Source organism: Capra hircus, chromosome 5 (genome assembly GCF_001704415.2).
Source record: "Capra hircus breed San Clemente chromosome 5, ASM170441v1, whole genome shotgun sequence".
NCBI classification, from domain to species: domain Eukaryota; kingdom Metazoa; phylum Chordata; class Mammalia; order Artiodactyla; family Bovidae; genus Capra; species Capra hircus.
In genome coordinates this window covers 86,555,840-86,570,385 of record NC_030812.1, presented here as the reverse complement: position 1 = coordinate 86,570,385, position 14,546 = coordinate 86,555,840, and the positions used below count along the sequence as shown (strand labels likewise).

Here is a 14,546-nt window from a genome sequence, read left to right as displayed (position 1 = left end):
TCAATTATTTTATCTTGTGTGTAATCCCTTCTTTTTGCCCTTCCCTTTATTAGTACTTGCAGTCTGCGCATGTGTGTGTGTGCACGTGCACACATGCACGTTAGTAGCTCAGTTGTATACAACTCTCTGTGACCCCATGGACTATAGCCCCACCAGGCTCCTCTGTCCATGGAATTCTCCAGGCAAGAATCCTGGAGTGGGTTGCCATTCCCTTCTTCAGAGGATCTTCCCAACCCAGGCATTGTGTCTCCTGCATTGCAGGTGGATTCTTTACCGTCTGAGCCACCAGGGATCATGTTTATCAAACATGTTCTCTCTCTCACAAGTGTACATTCTTCCTGCATCAATAATTTACATCACTACTCTGATCCTTAAGATGCCTGTCCTCATGGGCTGTGGTTGTGTGTGCAGGTGTGAGTCACACAGAGATCTGGATATGAGAGCATATCCAGATATCATTTAAGTTAAAATGCATATCACAATTTATAGGGTCAATCAAAGAATAGATCTCTTATTTTTCTTAAAGTTCTACTAAACAAATTAAAGCAATTTAGTAATAAAAACTTACAGAGGCATGTTCTTATAATTCAATGTGTTGCAAGTAAATATAAACTTAGTAACCCTGCTGGGTCAACTCCTTAAGCTTTCTCACTGGAGTGTAACGTACTCTCAATGGACCTGCATGAAAGTATCATGAGAATTTAGGCTATTTCAATATTTATTTACTAATTAAGTACTAATTATTCTTTTTACAGTTACATTTGATCTGACCAGCTACTTAATTCTGAGGATCAGAACTTCATAGATGGAAAGAATGCTGCAGTCCATGGGGTTACGAAAAGTTGGACACGACTTAGCAACTGAACAACAATAACAAGAGGGAAAGAGAAAGGGAAGGAACAAATGGACATTAATGTGATAACTGCTCCATGTCAGGAGCTGGGTTCTTACTGCCAGGCTCACTTCTACTGCTCCTGGTACAATGTTCCCAAAATGATGCACAGAATGTTCTAACTTTCTGAATTTGGTATATAAGATTTGGGGATCAAGCCAACCCCACTTAGATCTGGAAAAGCAGGAACACACACAAACACACACACACACACACACACACAGTCGGGGCTTCATTCTATTGCTTGCTCCTCTATTGTTGGAGGAGCTACTATATCATCAAAATGAGTCAATATTAGGAGATAATGTAAAATAACTAGGCTTGCTTTTTAATGATTTTTTCCTATTATAAAATGTTGATTTATCTCCTTAGGCATGTAATTTTATATAATTGAAGCCCATGCAATTATATATTTATTTTTCACTTAAATAAGCATTTTACCATTTGCTAAAATTATTCATGAACATTATTCCATAACATCACTGCATAATATTCCATCAACATGGACACAAGTTACAAAACCACTGCTATATTTTTGGATAGCTAAAGAGTGCAACTGTTTTCAAATTACTTACAACATGATATGTGTGCTTGCACACACTAGAGATTTTTCTCTTTGTTTTTAGGATAGATTTGTAGAAAAGTGATAAAATGTCTCTTTTAAGTAATTTTTGTCAACTTTTTAGAGAATCGATTTTAGCTTTTTGCATCCCCTTATTGTACTTTTGTTTTCAAGTTATTCTTTTTTGGGTTTCTGTTATTGTTGCTGCTTCTTTTTTCAACTCTGGAGATACTGGGACTTGAAATTGATGCTGTGTTGAAGTCAGTCTTGGTAGTCTTCCTGGAGGAGTTAAGTTTACTCTGAACAGTCGAGGGATATGAATTGTTGTGACGTAAGGCAGACAGTAGCAGATTATGTTGTCCAAAGATGACCTAGCATACACAGGATTCCCTTGTGGCTCAGCTGGTAAAGAATCTGCCTGCAATGCAGGATACCAGAGTTCAATCCTTGAGTTGGGAACATCCCCAGGAGGAGGCCATGGCAACCCACTCTAGTATTCTTGCCTGGAGAATCCCCATGGACAGAGGAGCTTGGAAGGCTACAGTCATGGGGTCACAGAGAGTCAGACATGACTGAGTGGCTAAGCACAGCAGCATACATATTCTTTTTGTGGGGCGGGGGGGGTGCTGCACTGGGTCTTGGTTGCCACACATGGGCTTTCTCTAGCTGCAGTGCATGAGTTTCTCATCGCAGAGGTTTCTCTTGTTCAGGAGCATAGGCTCTAGAGGACAGGCTCAGTAGGTGCAGCACAAGGTCTGAGTTGCTCCATGCAGAATGTGGGATCCTACCAGACCTGAGCATGCCGTGCTTTGGCAGACAGACCCCTAACCACGGGATGACGAAGGAAGTCATATTGTTTTAACAATGTGACTTTGACACTTCTCCTAATATCAGGAGGATCTGTGCCAGGACTCTCTCCCCTCAACCCTGGGGTGGGTCTTTGTGGTTGCCTCAGCCTACAAAAGTGTGATGGAACTGACCTGTATGTCATTCCAGTGTGAGGTCATAAGAACGCCATGACTTCTGCCTGCCATATTCTTTCTGGATACCAGCTTTGGTGGAAGCCAACTACCATACAAACAGTCCAACTGTCCTGAGCTAGCATGCTGTGAGTGACCACAGAGAGGTTCCTGAGACCACAAGGAGAAAGAGAGATGCCCAGCCTACCCCAGCTGCTCCAATTCTTCTCCATTTCAACTCCAGCCACCCGCTGAAGTTGATTTGATCCATCAGATCTCCCGAGCCTGGTCCTTCCTGAATTCCTGACCCACAGAAACTGTGAAAGACAATAAAACCACTGTTGTTTAAGCCATGGAGAATGACTCGCTATTGAACAACAAAAACTGAAACAAGAGCTTTAAAAAACTTCAGTCTCTCCTTCTCAATTTAAGTGATGCTATTTTCCAGTACAGTCATCCCTTGGTATATGCGAGGACTTGGTTCCAGGACCCAGTCCATGGATGCTCACATCCCTTAAAGTAGGCTCTCCATATCAGTGGCTTCTACATATCATATGTAATGATAACACATAATTATTACTTCATGCAGGTGAGGTTTGTTTAGATATGTTTATATGTTTACCAACTTCTTTGCATCTCAAATTTTCCTTTTGAAGTAACATTCCTTCTTCCTGAGATACAATCTTTAGAATTTCTTTCAGTGAAGGTCTGCTGATGATAACTAATTTTACTGTTTTTCTAGAAAATGTTTTATATTATTTGAAAGATAATCTGTACACACTTCTATGTTGATAGCGTCTTTCTCTCAGCACTTGGAAGATCTTGTCCCACTGTCTTCTGACTTCCACTGACTGTTGGAAGAAGTCTGTTTTTAGTCTAATGATCATTCTTTTGCAGATAATGTCCTTTTTCCTCTAGCTGTTTTTAAAAGCTTCTTATTATCTTTAGTTCAATTTTACTGAATTGCATTTTTAATTTTAATTTCACTCATGTTTGATACCTTGTTTTTTACGGAGTATATTATTCTTTAATTCTGAGGATGTCTCAGCCATCAAAAGTAGTGAAAGTGTTAGTTGCTTAGTCATGTCCAACTCTTTGAGACCCCATGACTGTAGACAGCCAGACTCTTCTGTCCGTGGAATTTTCCACACAAGAATACTGGAATGGATAGTCACTCGCTTCTTCAGGGGATCTTCCTGACCCAGGGATTGAATTCTGGTCTCTTGCATTGCATCTCTATTTTATAATTCCACAATTCCATTTAAATAAAGAGTGGATTTTAGTCCTTCTCATTCCATCCTCCCTGGCGGCTTAGACGGTAGAGTCTGCCTACAATGCAGGAGACCGGGGTTCAATCCCTGGGTCAGGAAGATACCCTGGAAAAGGAAATGGCAACCCACTACAGTAAGCTTGCCTGGAAAATCCCAGGGATGGAGGAGCCTGTCAGGCTGCAGTCCATGGGGTCCCAAAGAGTCAGACATGACTGAGCAACTTCTATTCCATCATCCAAGTTTCTTTGTCTTATCTTCATATTCTCTAGCAAATCTAGCATATTTTCTAGCAAACCTAGCATATTTTCTAGCATATCTCCTATCTAGCAAATTAACTGCTCTATCTCCCAGTTCACTGATACTCTCTTCAGGTATGTCTAATCTGATGTCTGTTCATCTCTACAATTGTATTTTCACTTCTAAAATTCTTATTTGGTTTTTTTAAAGATCTCTATGTAATTTTCATGTTTTACTATTGACTTTTTCCTATAAGAATTTCATACTTAGTAATATACTGCATCTGAAAATTTCAGTAAGTTCTTAGGCATGTTTATCCACAATTTTTATTTATTTTTTTTAATCTCTGAGGACTCTCAATATTGCTAATTTTAATGTTTTCTTAAGAGCTATATCTGTTTGAAACTCCATACAGATCTACACCCTTTTGAAGGGATTTCTTCTCTGTCTTCTGTTTGTTCTGTCTATTCCAGTTCTAGCATCTGTCTTTTAAATTCCCTTACATCATGGCAGATGTTAAGACAGAATGGCTATCAGTGACTGCCAAAACTTGGTGCAAACTGATAAGTTGTTCTAAGTTTGGAGAGAAAAAGAAAAAGAAGTGAGCTGGCAGAAGAGATGAGGATGTTTTAGGAACACAGTCTGGGGCATGAGTCATATAAAATATTAAACAGAAGTTGCTATAACCTTTTTTGGACCCAAGTCATTTTCCTCAAAGCTCAAATTATTTTTTAAAAGTACATCAATAAAACAAATAATTGTTCTCCCAGATAATATCTCCATAATCCCAACTGCTTTGAGTAAAATTAGAGGTGATAACCATTGGATCCCATGGACTGTAGCCCTCCAGACTCCTCTGTCCACGGGATTCCCCAGGCAAGAATACTGGAGTGGATTGTCATTCTCTTCTCCAAGGGATCTTCCTGGCCCAGGAATCAAACGTGCATCTCCTGCATTGGCAGGCAGGAGATTTTTTTACCATTTTTTTTTTACCATTGAGCCACCAGGGAAGCCCATATATATTTGCTGAGATCTCAAAAGCAAAGATAAACAATTATTGACCCCAAGCTGTTCACCCTGATACTACTGTCTCTAATATGCCTACATGGAAACACACACACAGAAAATCGCTGCTCTTTTTTGTCACTGCAAACAATAACTTCCCAAGTTGAAGTCTCAAAGTTCGAAAGTGAATTCTTAATATCATAATAAAGCAATCAATTAAGTTCCAGTTTTTATTTGTTTAACCATCACTGGCCCAAATATGTATTGACCTTCTGTTATGGGCAATTCTATTCAGAAACTGAGAAACAAGCTTTGAGAACTATAATCTCTCCTTTTTATATCATGTTAGGATAGAATGACTTAGTCTAGGCCAGTGAATTTTAAACCGATTAAGAGTAATGGAAATCTTGAAAAATCTGATAAATAATATATAATACATACACATAAATTTTTAAAATAAACTTCAAAAGGTGTTCAGAGATCCCCTTACACCCGTTATGGACACTTAGACCACAGAATATCTCTTAATTGGGAGAAACTTCAGGGTATAAGCTGTCCATCTTCTTCAACTCTGTATATTCTGTCCCAGAGTAGATTTCAAACTATATTTGTTGAATGAGCACCTCAGCAACTCTGTTCCTGTGAAGCTCCCATATTAACACCCCCTTGTCCCCATGAATTTTCAAATCCTCAACCTCTACATACATGTTTTTTGAAAACATTTACTCAAGACTAATCTGATGGGTCTAAACAACTATTTTCCAAACTCCACTTTCATAATTTTCCCTTTTCCACTTCACAAAAGAGAGACATACCTCCTATTATCCCAAATATTATAATGATGCATTGCCCCAGAGTGCAAACACCAGCTGGTCACCCAAGAAAGAAATATTTGTAAGGTACACAGCTTCTGAAAGGGTGTCCTCTGAGAAAAGGCAAAAAGATCTTTATAAGAAATAGAAAGAGGCTGAGCCTTATTTTATCTGGGGGACAATCCTTGGCAATTTCTATACCTTATTTATATGTTGAATAATTAGAATTCAGAAGGGTTATATGCTAACCTTGTAACCATATAAGGTTATACACAACCATACAAGGTTAACATATAACCAGATAAGTGTTATATGTTAACACTTAACTGAATAGAAGGCAGTCAGTTTTTTTTCTGACAGAAAGCCAACTCAACTTAATGAATCAATTTGACAAAGAGCTTTGGCTTTGCTTTGAGGACATGTAGCATACAAAAAGTTAAATCCACACTTCTGAGATTTTGTAAGCATATATTTAAATATGCACAATGCAGCATGCTCTAAAAGTACATACTTGGCAACAATTAAACTTTATGCCAAAAATATTAGGTAACTTTTAAAAGATGAAGGAAATAATGTCGGATTTTAAAAATTGTATTTTTAAAAACTTATTTATTTTTAGTTGGAGGATAATAGCTTTACAATATTAATGCTGTATTAATGCTGTTTCTGCTATATATCAACATGAATCAACCATAGATATATGTAATGCACCCTCCCTCTAGAACCTCCCTTAGTTCTTTTAAAGAGTATTGGAACGAAAATGTTTGCAGACCAACGGGTTAGAGCTGGTATATGTTAATGAAGAGTAAATTCATGAAGAGATCCTTACTGCCTCTACCTGCAAGACCCAGCAAAGGAAAGAAGACAATGACAGCAATGGGTCTAAAAATCCAACAGACTCTGCTGCCACACTTCTCCTAGGCCATGAAGGTACAATACAGAGGGTGACTACAACTGCAGAGCCTTTTCTAATCTGTGTCGCAGACACCTTAACTAATCCTTGCATTCTGGGTGCTGTCAAAGGGAGTTCACTTTCTACCCACTGAACAACAATGCGTTAACAGAACAGATTTCATATTAAGTATTATTATTTTTACACCACACTCAAAAAAAATTTTTTTTAAGAGGTGATGTCTATGTTTATTACCTTAATGATGGTGATAGTATCACGGGTGTTTGCATATGCTAGACTCATCAAATTGTACACAATGAACATATACAGTTTTGGGGGTATATCAACTGTGCCTCAATAAAGATGTTTTTTAAAAATGAGAATGTATGCTAAACAAGATATCCTGACAAAGGCTATAGTAGAGCTCCTTCTTACTGAGTGAAAATTTCTATTCCTAAAAAATATGTATTTATTTATTTGGCTGTGCTGGGTCTTAGCTGGGTCACGGGGGGTCTTCTGTCTTGGTTGTGGCATGCAGGATCTTTAGTTGCAGCATGCAAACTCTTAGTTGCGGCATATAGGATCTTAGTTCCCTGAGAAGGGATTGAACTCGGGCACCGACAGTGAAAGTGCCGACTCCCAGCCACTGGACCATCAAGGAATGCCTATTGGCTAGTTGTTAAGTATATAAAGTTCTCTAATATTATTGTAAGTGGTATGTTTTTCCTTATTTCACAAAATGGAACTGCTGTATGCATTTTGATTTTGTCTTCAAAAACCTTGCAACATTGAATACATTTTGTTAAGTGAAAAACTTTCACTCCCTTTTCCAAAATGACATCACTTGTGAAAACTCAACTGTCTCCTTGTGCAATATATGGCCCATCTGGAAAGATCAGGTGTGCAATGGTCACTGGTTAAGAGTGACTTTGGATTGAGACAAGTCTGGGTGAGGTCCCAGACTGATGAGCAGCAGCTGTGCACATGAGCAGATGACAAAATTTACATCTTGTTTTCTGTAAAAGCACACATTAAAATATTTCCTTATTAGGATTATTCTGAGGATTAAATGAGGCAAAGCACATAAAGAACACAGAACCTGGCATGCCAAAATATTGACTAAATGTTGACCTGAGATTAATCATAATGACTCTTGCTTGCCTGGTATTAATTTTTTATATTAAATTTTTTCCTTTTAAACACTTAATTATTGTGTTTAAAGGAAAGAAATAGTTTGCTTTCTCCTGCTGTAGTTAAAACATTTCTCAAAATCACCATCTCAGTCTCTCATCTTGCTCTAAGTCTTGTTCTAGATAAATACTCTTTTTCACATGCTTTTAAAAATCTTATCACCAATTCCACATATTCAGGTAGAAAATAGAATCTTTTATCCTTCAATGTAATGTACTGAATGTTTCATTCTCCTTCATAAGAACATTTATTTGTTCTTAAAAGTGATTTTATTTCCTACTCAAAATGGGAGTTAAAGTATTATACTGTGGTTATACAAGACACTACCACTGGGGTAAACTGGTTGAAGAGTACAAAGGACTTGCCTACATATTTTTTGTTTGTTTGTTTTACAACTTCTTGTGAATCTGAAATTATTTTTAAAAATTTAAATAAGCAAAGAAAAGTAATTCTTCAAGTATTCTCATGATCTTTTGCTTATTCTCTTGTATCTGATATGAATCCCTCTTAATTTTCCCAGAACCTCAATCCACTTAATTGAATTAAAGAGACATCACCATCATCACTGGTGATTTTCTAATATTTTCTTGATCAGACCTCCCATTCCCCTCAAAAATAAAATAACCACAAAAAACCAAGACTGAGTGAGGGTCAGTAACTAAACTATAAAAGAGAAATGTTTCATTTTCTTACTCTTACTAATTCCTTGCTATGCAATATTAGCTATGTCAACAAACAAATCAGACTAAAAATAATACAGAGCACTAATTTTGGGTCATTCAGTTAAGTTACTAACTCATAAATTTGACTGGCACTTTTGGTTTTCAGTGACATTTTTAAAACCAACTATTTATTATGAAAATAATACATCTATATACACCAACAGCAAAAAGGCTTCCCATATAAAAATGAACAGAAAATTAAAGTACAAATTTTAGAAAATGTCAAATCACCCATGTAGCATTAAGCCCAAAAACATAGAAGGAATAATCTGCATATAGAAAGAACAAAAACACAAAACCTGTCTTGATGATGCCTAAGAGGACATTACAGCCATAAAAAATGCTATGGAAAAATAATTTGGCTCATGGGAAACAAACATAATTAAAAAATGGAAGTAGTAGACTACAGAGTAGAATGAACCCAACTAAAATACTTGGGACTTAATACACACACACACACACACACACACACACACACGTATGCACACACAAAGCGACACAGTACAAGGGAAGAGTTACAAATAATGGTAATATGCCTGGAAGTTCTAATATCCACCTAATAGGAGGACTAGAAAGAGAGAGCAAACATAATGGAGATGAAGAAACTATCAGGCATCTGAAAGAATGCTCACAAACATGAAAAACAATACTAATGGTAACTAGCATTTATATATTGCTTACATATAGCAGGCATAAATAAGCATATATAATTACAATATATTGATACAGATATACTCCCATATTTACCATATACATATATACATAGTTTAATTCATTATATCTATTATGTAAGAATTATTATCCTTGCTTTATAGATGAGAAAACTGAAGGAGAAAGTGTTAAGTAACTCAGTCAGGCTCACAGAGCTGTGCGTGGGTGAGAGGGAAGTGGAACCTGAGTCATCAAGCTTTAGTGGACAGACTCCTAACCGCTACATCCCAACCACTACATCCCACGTCTTCCAGCTCAAAGGAACTCCATCAATGTGCCAAGCAACATTAATGAAAAAAGACCCACTCTAAGATAACATATGTTTTGGTAAACTTTCTGAATTTCAATGATGAAAAGAAATGTATAAAAAGTTTAGTGGAGGAGGTAAAGGAAGATTTCCCTCAAACAAAAAATGAATAAATTTCTATTAGGTTTCTGACTGGCAACTTTGAGTACCAGAAGATAATGAAACAGTACAGTCAAAGCTCTGAAGAATATAAGAAATATCTGACAAAAGTTCACCTCATGTTAATTATAGTTGTCTACAAATGGTGAGGTTTGGGGTAAACTCTTTGTTATCATCTTTTTCTTATTTTTATCTTTTAATTTCTTATAATGATCATACATTTTTGTGGAGAAAATTAAGATCATTGTTATAAGATAAAGATATTCAAATGGATTAAATTTCTTAATGAAAAAAATGAAACTATAAATGCACTAAAATATTAGCAATAGTTAATAAATTAAAAAATACTAGGATAATTGAACCGGGGTCACCTGCATTGCAGGCGGATTCTTTACCAGCTGAGCCACCAGTGAAACCCTTAAAAGCCTTATTTAACACGTCATTTCCAAAGCGGATGTGGTAAGGAAGACTGTCTACAGAAAAATGTTTTAAAGGAAAAGACTAATAAATTTCACTGTATAGAAATGTTGAATTCTGACAGAACATAAGTTAAACGATATGTGTCAGGTTAGAAGAAAACATTAATATTTGCTACATACATAATATAAAACATTCCTATAAATCAACAGGAAAATAGTTTTTAAAAAGAAAAAAAGCACAAAATTAGCAAAAACTACAGGTAATTTACAGAATAAAAAATACAGAGTCAACACCCACTCAGCTTTCTTGTATTCAGAAAACAACACATATTAAGTAAAAAATAACGTATCATTTTTAACTCAACAAACCAACAAAAATTTAAAAGATGAATAGCACATAATGTTTTCAATACTGAAAAACAGGCAGTCTGATGCATTATCGAAGAGGAAGTAAATGGTACATTTTGGAAGTGTAATTTCATGGTATCTGTCAAATTAAAAGTTGTTTGGTTGTGTTTCTGAACATCTATTTTTTGAGAATACTTACTTCAGAACCGAAACAAGGAGCACAGCATTGTTTATCAAGTGACACACAAGTGCTATCCACTCGGATAAGACTTCCTTAGGTGACAAGTGCCTGCACCCAGACTGTCTGGATATTTTACCCTTAATTGCTGGTGTACATGAGACAGCATAAAGGTGATGCTCAAGTCTTCTTTTCACAGAGATCAAGTTTCTCCATGTGAGCAGTCCTTGGAAAAACAGCTCACAGCTCACCACTGGGCTTCATCAGATAGAGACTGACCCCCAAAAGCTCCCACAGCAGCTGCCAAGATTTCTGGAATTGATACTAGAGCAGGAATTTCCCATCTCTTCCCCAAATCTGACTGGATATCACGTGATGTACTATATTGTAATATTATATAATCACACATTCCTGTACACTCCTGCAATATTGCTGTTTTCATGCATGCAGATGCCGCAAAGTGGTCATTTCTTTGTATTTAATAAAACTGATCTGATTTCAGTTCACCAATCAATGCCAATCAATAAGTTGGGACTGAAGCAAACAAGTTGGAAAGTAGTAGTAATGAGTAAACATGATATACTATTACTTCTTGGAGCAAAAACGGTGGATTCGCATGTTATTTTTTACCATCTCTAAAGGCAAAAAACAGAAACCCAGAGGAAGCATGAAACAGTGTTTGGATTCCCTTAATCCTGCCTAGTTTATTTACAATTCCGTCCTTCATCCTTCCTGCCTGTCCAGATGGTTTTTGTCTTTGTTTCCCAAACTGATTTATGTTCACTGTTTTTAAGATGTTAAATACCCTGAAGGCCTTCTTTCTACTTCCTCACAAGCAGAAGTCATAAATTCTTACCTTTGTCGAATTATGCTGGGGTTAGCTGTCACTAAATGACTTTTGGATCCAACATCCTTAGTGTATTCACTTGACAAAGGAGGAAGATTGCATCTAGAAAAACAAAACAAGCTCTTCAGAATGATTTACATACTTTTAAAACAAGTCAACCATCATGGCAAATAGGAATTTACCAAGTCTAGCTCAATTCACAAATAAATGACTTCTGTCACCTCTTCCTTTTAATAGATGTTAGAGGGCTATTACAGCATCTTCAGAATGTTGTCATAAAAACTATCTCTGTGTTAGAAGAAAGAAAATGTCAGCGAGAGAGGTAAGGGATCTACTAAAGGAAAGAGATACAACTAGAGTGAATTTATTCCATTCAAAATATTTTTAAGGTGATAAGTCAGGGTGTGTTAGACTTGAAATGAGCATTTGGGGGGTGTGGCCCCTGGGCAGTAGTCCCCAACCTTTTTGGCTCCAGGGACTGATTTTCATGGAAGACAACTTTCTCACAAACTGGGTGGGAGGGATGGTCTCAAGATGGTTCAAGCACATTCCACTTTGTGCACTTCATTTCTATTATTATTACATCAGCTTTACCTCAGGTCATGAGACATCAGATCCCAGAGGTTGGGGATCCCTGTCCTAGAAAATACAGGACCTATAGTCCTCTCTGTGGATACCAACAAGCCTCAAGAGAAACGGAAGAACTGTATTCACTTGTGTTTTTCATTCTTTTCCCAAATTCTAAATTATAAGAGTACATTTGAGGCAAACACTGCCACCTAAATCAGTGCATGCATGACCAACGTATGGTTGACTTCCAGTGAAAATGTTTTGTCATCCAAAAAAAAATGCAGTGATTCTCCACCATCCCAGTCTAGAGAAGGGACAGAGTACAGGTGACAGAAATAGCCCCTCCTCCCTCCCACACACACCACCCTGCCCTGGGTGCTCTCCTTGACTGCAGTGTCTTATGAATGCTTACAATGGAAAATGCTGCAGCTGCAAATCCAATCTCATGGCTTTCTACAAGTGGGCTGTTACCCAAGTTACGACATCTGCCTCAGTTTCCCCATTACAAAATGAAGATAATGACTTTTCCTCTCCAATAAGCTGTGTGTAAGGATTAAAGTAAGAAATGTATTAAAAAGTCCCTACCTTGAAGCCTCACACATAGCAAAAGCTCAAAAATATTCCATATCAGAAATATATCATGGTAACTCGGTTAGTCATTCGGTCATGTCTGACTCTTTGCAACCCCATGGGCTATAGCCTGCCAGGCTCTTCCATCCATGGAATTCTCTAGACAACAATACTGGAGTGTGTAGCCATTACCTCCTCCAGGGTATCTTCCCAACCCAAGGATGGAACTCAAGTCTCCTGCACTATAGGCAGGCAGATTCTTTATCACTGAGCCACCAGGGAAGCCCTCAAAATACTGGAGTGGGTTGCCATGATCATATCAGTTCAGCTCAGTTCAGCTCAGTTCAGTTCAGTCGCTCAGCCGTGTCCGACTCTTTGCGACCCCATGAATCGCAGCACGCCAGGCCTCCCTGTCCATCACCATCTCCAGGAGTTCACTCAGACTCACGTCCATCGAGTCCGTGATGCCATCCAGCCATCTCATCCTCGGTCGTCCCCTTCTCCTCCTGCCCGCAATCCCTCCCAGCATGAGTCTTTTCCAATGAGATATAAATATAACTAAATACATATTTATTATTTATGACCACCCCAAATGAGTCTATAGCTTCCACTGGATTTTTCTTTCCTTTTTTTTTTTTTTGTATTATGAAGTTTATTTTTTAATTGAAGGATAATTGCTTTACAATATTTATGGGGTTTGCCATACAGCCATGTGAATCAGCCATAGGTGTACACATATCTCCTCCTTTTGAGCCTCCCTACCACCTTCCACCCCATCCCACCCTTGAAGGTTGTCACAGGGCGCCAGATTTGAGCTCCCTGCATCATACAGCACATTCCCACTTGCTGTCCATTCTTTTTTTTTTTCTCCCGTTCTTAGTTTCAGTTTATTTTATTTTTTTTTAGCTTTTTATTTTTTAAATTTTAAAATCTTTAATTCTTACATGCGTTCCCAAAAATGAACCCCCCTCCCACCTCCCTCCCCATAACATCTCTCTGGGTCATCCCCATACACCAGCCCCAAGCATGCTGTATCCTGTGTCAGACATAGACTGGCGATTCAATTCTTACAAAATAGTATACATGTTAGAATGCCATTCTCCCAAATCATCCCACCCTCTCCCTCTCCCTCTGAGTCCAAAAGTCCATTATACACAGCTGTGTCTTTTTTCCTGTCTTGCATACAGGGTCGTCATTGCCATCTTCCTAAATTCCATATATATGTGTTAGTATACTGTATTGGTGTTTTTCTTTCTGGCTTACTTCACTCTGTATAATCGGCTCCAGTTTCATCCATCTCATCAGAACTGATTCAAATGAATTCTTTTTAATGGCTGAGTAATACTCCATTGTGTATATGTACCACAGCTTTCTTATCCATTCATCTGCTGATGGACATCTAGGTTGTTTCCATGTCCTGGCTATTATAAACAGTGCTGCGATGAACATTGGGGTACATGTGTCTCTTTCAATTCTGGTTTCCTCGGTGTGTATGCCCAGAAGTGGGATTGCTGGGTCATAAGGTAGTTCTATTTACAATTTTTTAAGGAATCTCCACACTGTTCTCCATAGTGGCTGTACTAGTTTGCATTCCCACCAACAGTGTAGGAGGGTTCCCTTTTCTCCACACCCTCTCCAGCATTTATTGCTTGCAGATTTTTGGATCACAGCCATTCTGACTGGTGTGAAGTGGTACCTCATTGTGGTTTTGATTTGCATTTCTCTAATAATGAGTGATGTTCAGCATCTTTTCATGTGTTTGTTAGCCATCCGTATGTCTTCTTTGGAGAAATGTCCATTTAGTTCTTTGGCCCATTTTTTGATTGGGTCGTTTATTTTTCTGGAATTGAGCTGCATAAGTTGCTTGTATATTTTTCAGATTAGTTGTTTGTCAGTTGCTTTATTTGCTATTATTTTCTCCCATTTAGAAGGCTGTCTCTTCACCTTGCTTATA

General features: G+C 37.7%; 1 protein-coding gene across 2 annotated transcripts in view; it reads right to left on the bottom strand.

Moving 5' to 3' along the window:
- The window catches only part of ST8SIA1 (ST8 alpha-N-acetyl-neuraminide alpha-2,8-sialyltransferase 1), a 180,861-nt gene that overhangs the window by 40,049 nt on the left and 126,266 nt on the right, over window positions 1-14,546 (bottom strand). The window contains exon 4 of one of the 2 annotated variants that reach the window (XM_005680759.2): window positions 11,462-11,554. The exons of the other annotated variant lie outside the window; for it this stretch is intronic. Within the exon in view, the coding sequence (XP_005680816.2) occupies window positions 11,462-11,554 (93 nt within the window). The remainder of the gene's footprint in view (window positions 1-11,461; window positions 11,555-14,546) is intronic. 2 annotated transcript variants of the gene reach the window in all.